The 1,528-nt window shown below is 45.2% G+C and overlaps 1 protein-coding gene across 2 annotated transcripts in view; it reads right to left on the bottom strand.

Moving 5' to 3' along the window:
• Positions 1 to 245: 245 nt before the first annotated feature.
• The window catches only part of PSMG3 (proteasome assembly chaperone 3), a 3,119-nt gene continuing 1,836 nt past the window's right edge, over positions 246 to 1,528 (bottom strand). The window contains exons 3-4 of one of the 2 annotated variants that reach the window (XM_015819538.1): positions 887 to 1,085; positions 246 to 416 (exon numbers count right to left, since the gene is read on the bottom strand). In XM_015819538.1, the coding sequence (XP_015675024.1) occupies positions 933 to 1,085 (153 nt within the window). In that variant the 3' untranslated portion in view covers positions 246 to 416; positions 887 to 932. Of the gene's footprint in view, positions 417 to 833; positions 1,086 to 1,528 lie in introns of those variants that run through there. The other variant, XM_015819539.1, reaches the window with a different exon arrangement.

Below are 1,528 nucleotides of genomic sequence, written 5' to 3'. Positions count from 1 at the left end.
GTCCAGATAAGTGACCTCCCCTTCCTATGTTAATTTCCAAAGTCATCATTTCAGTTTGTTACGTTTTCATCTTTCGCAGTCTGATCCAGCCTTTCTCCGCCTTGCCCCCCCCCCCTTAAGACGTGTGGACTTCAACTCCCAGAATTCTAGACATGATCATCAACAGGTTAGAGGGCAAACAATACTTTTCACTTTTTTTTAAGGAGTCAATTAGGCCAACAAAGATTATTATAAACAATTCCTTTATTGTTTTCATCAAGCAAGAACAAAATACTGTAGTTTCAGAAGACGACAGCAAAGTTATTCTGAATTTATTCGGGTCGCTTTCAGAATGAGAAAGGATGCAGGAGAAACCCTCAATAGGAGGAGAGTTGAATACTATTTGTGATTTGAACTATTTCCGATGTGCTATAAAACTGAAATGTAAGGAAAAAAATGGAGGGGGTTAAACGTTACAGCTGGGCAAAATGTGCCTCCCGTTCAGCTACTGAAAATTCCACGGATTTCAGCAGAAAAATACGATTAACTAGGAAAACCTGCTGTGAAATTTGTTGGCGCTAATTTCTAGGAAGGTACAACATCAAACTTGAGAACAGGTATTGGTGAATGTTTACGTAACAATGAATCCACATCTTTTCTCAGCTTATCCACAGATATTCATTTTCAAGCTTCAAAATAAGTCATTAAAAGAAAAAAAAAGTTAGCAGTACACAGCGGGGTCCAACCTTGGCAACTTTAGGACCTGTGGACTTCAACTCCCAGAATTCCCCAGCAGCCAGCCATGCTGGCTAGGGAATTCTGGGAATTGAGATCCACAAGTTTTAAAGTTGCCAAGGTTGGACACCCCAATGTAAACAATCAAGTCTGCGTCCAAACCAAAATTAACCTCAGCCAGGTGTCTCTGGCATCCAAAGAATTCTTCTGGCCCACCATCACCACACACGGCATCGGTGGATGAGTTCCTTCAGCGTCCGGATGCCTTCAATGCTTCTGTCCTTCAGAGCCATCGCCAGTAGAACGGCCTTGTTGCCAGCTTCCTGAGACACCGAGGTCACCAGGTGCTTGGCGGAGATGTGGACAAGAGGCTGAAAGCAAGTTAAGAAGGTCTTAGAGCAGGGGCCCTCAACCTTGGCAACTTTAAGACTTGTGGACTTCAACTCCCAAGTCCACAAGTCTTAATGTTGCCAAGGTTGAGGACCCCTGTCTTAGAGAACAGTTCTCCCCAACTTCACCTTCTCCACCTCTTTCTTCCTCCATGATGTGGCCCTCTGGCCAAGCCATCAAGAAAGCTGGTGGACTCCCAAGAGAGCAAGGGAAGTCAAAGGAGAAAGGAAGTCAAGGAAGATCCTTGGAGGTATGAAGTAAGGTAGGCATGGGACAGGAAGAATACCTCATCTTTGCCGAGGAGAACTTTGGTGGTCCACAAAGATCTGCTGATCCCTTCAGCTACCGCATCAGGCTCCACTGAGACCAGAGTCCCCATCTTTCCATACTGGGTCACCACCACCAGGATCGTGGCTCCAAAGGC

The sequence above is a fragment of the Protobothrops mucrosquamatus genome, unplaced genomic scaffold, assembly GCF_001527695.2.
Source record: "Protobothrops mucrosquamatus isolate PMUCROS unplaced genomic scaffold, P.Mucros_1.0 scaffold942, whole genome shotgun sequence".
Lineage (NCBI taxonomy): Eukaryota > Metazoa > Chordata > Lepidosauria > Squamata > Viperidae > Protobothrops > Protobothrops mucrosquamatus.
The sequence above is the reverse complement of the archived record's forward strand: the minus strand, read 5'-3'. Positions and strand labels throughout refer to the sequence as shown.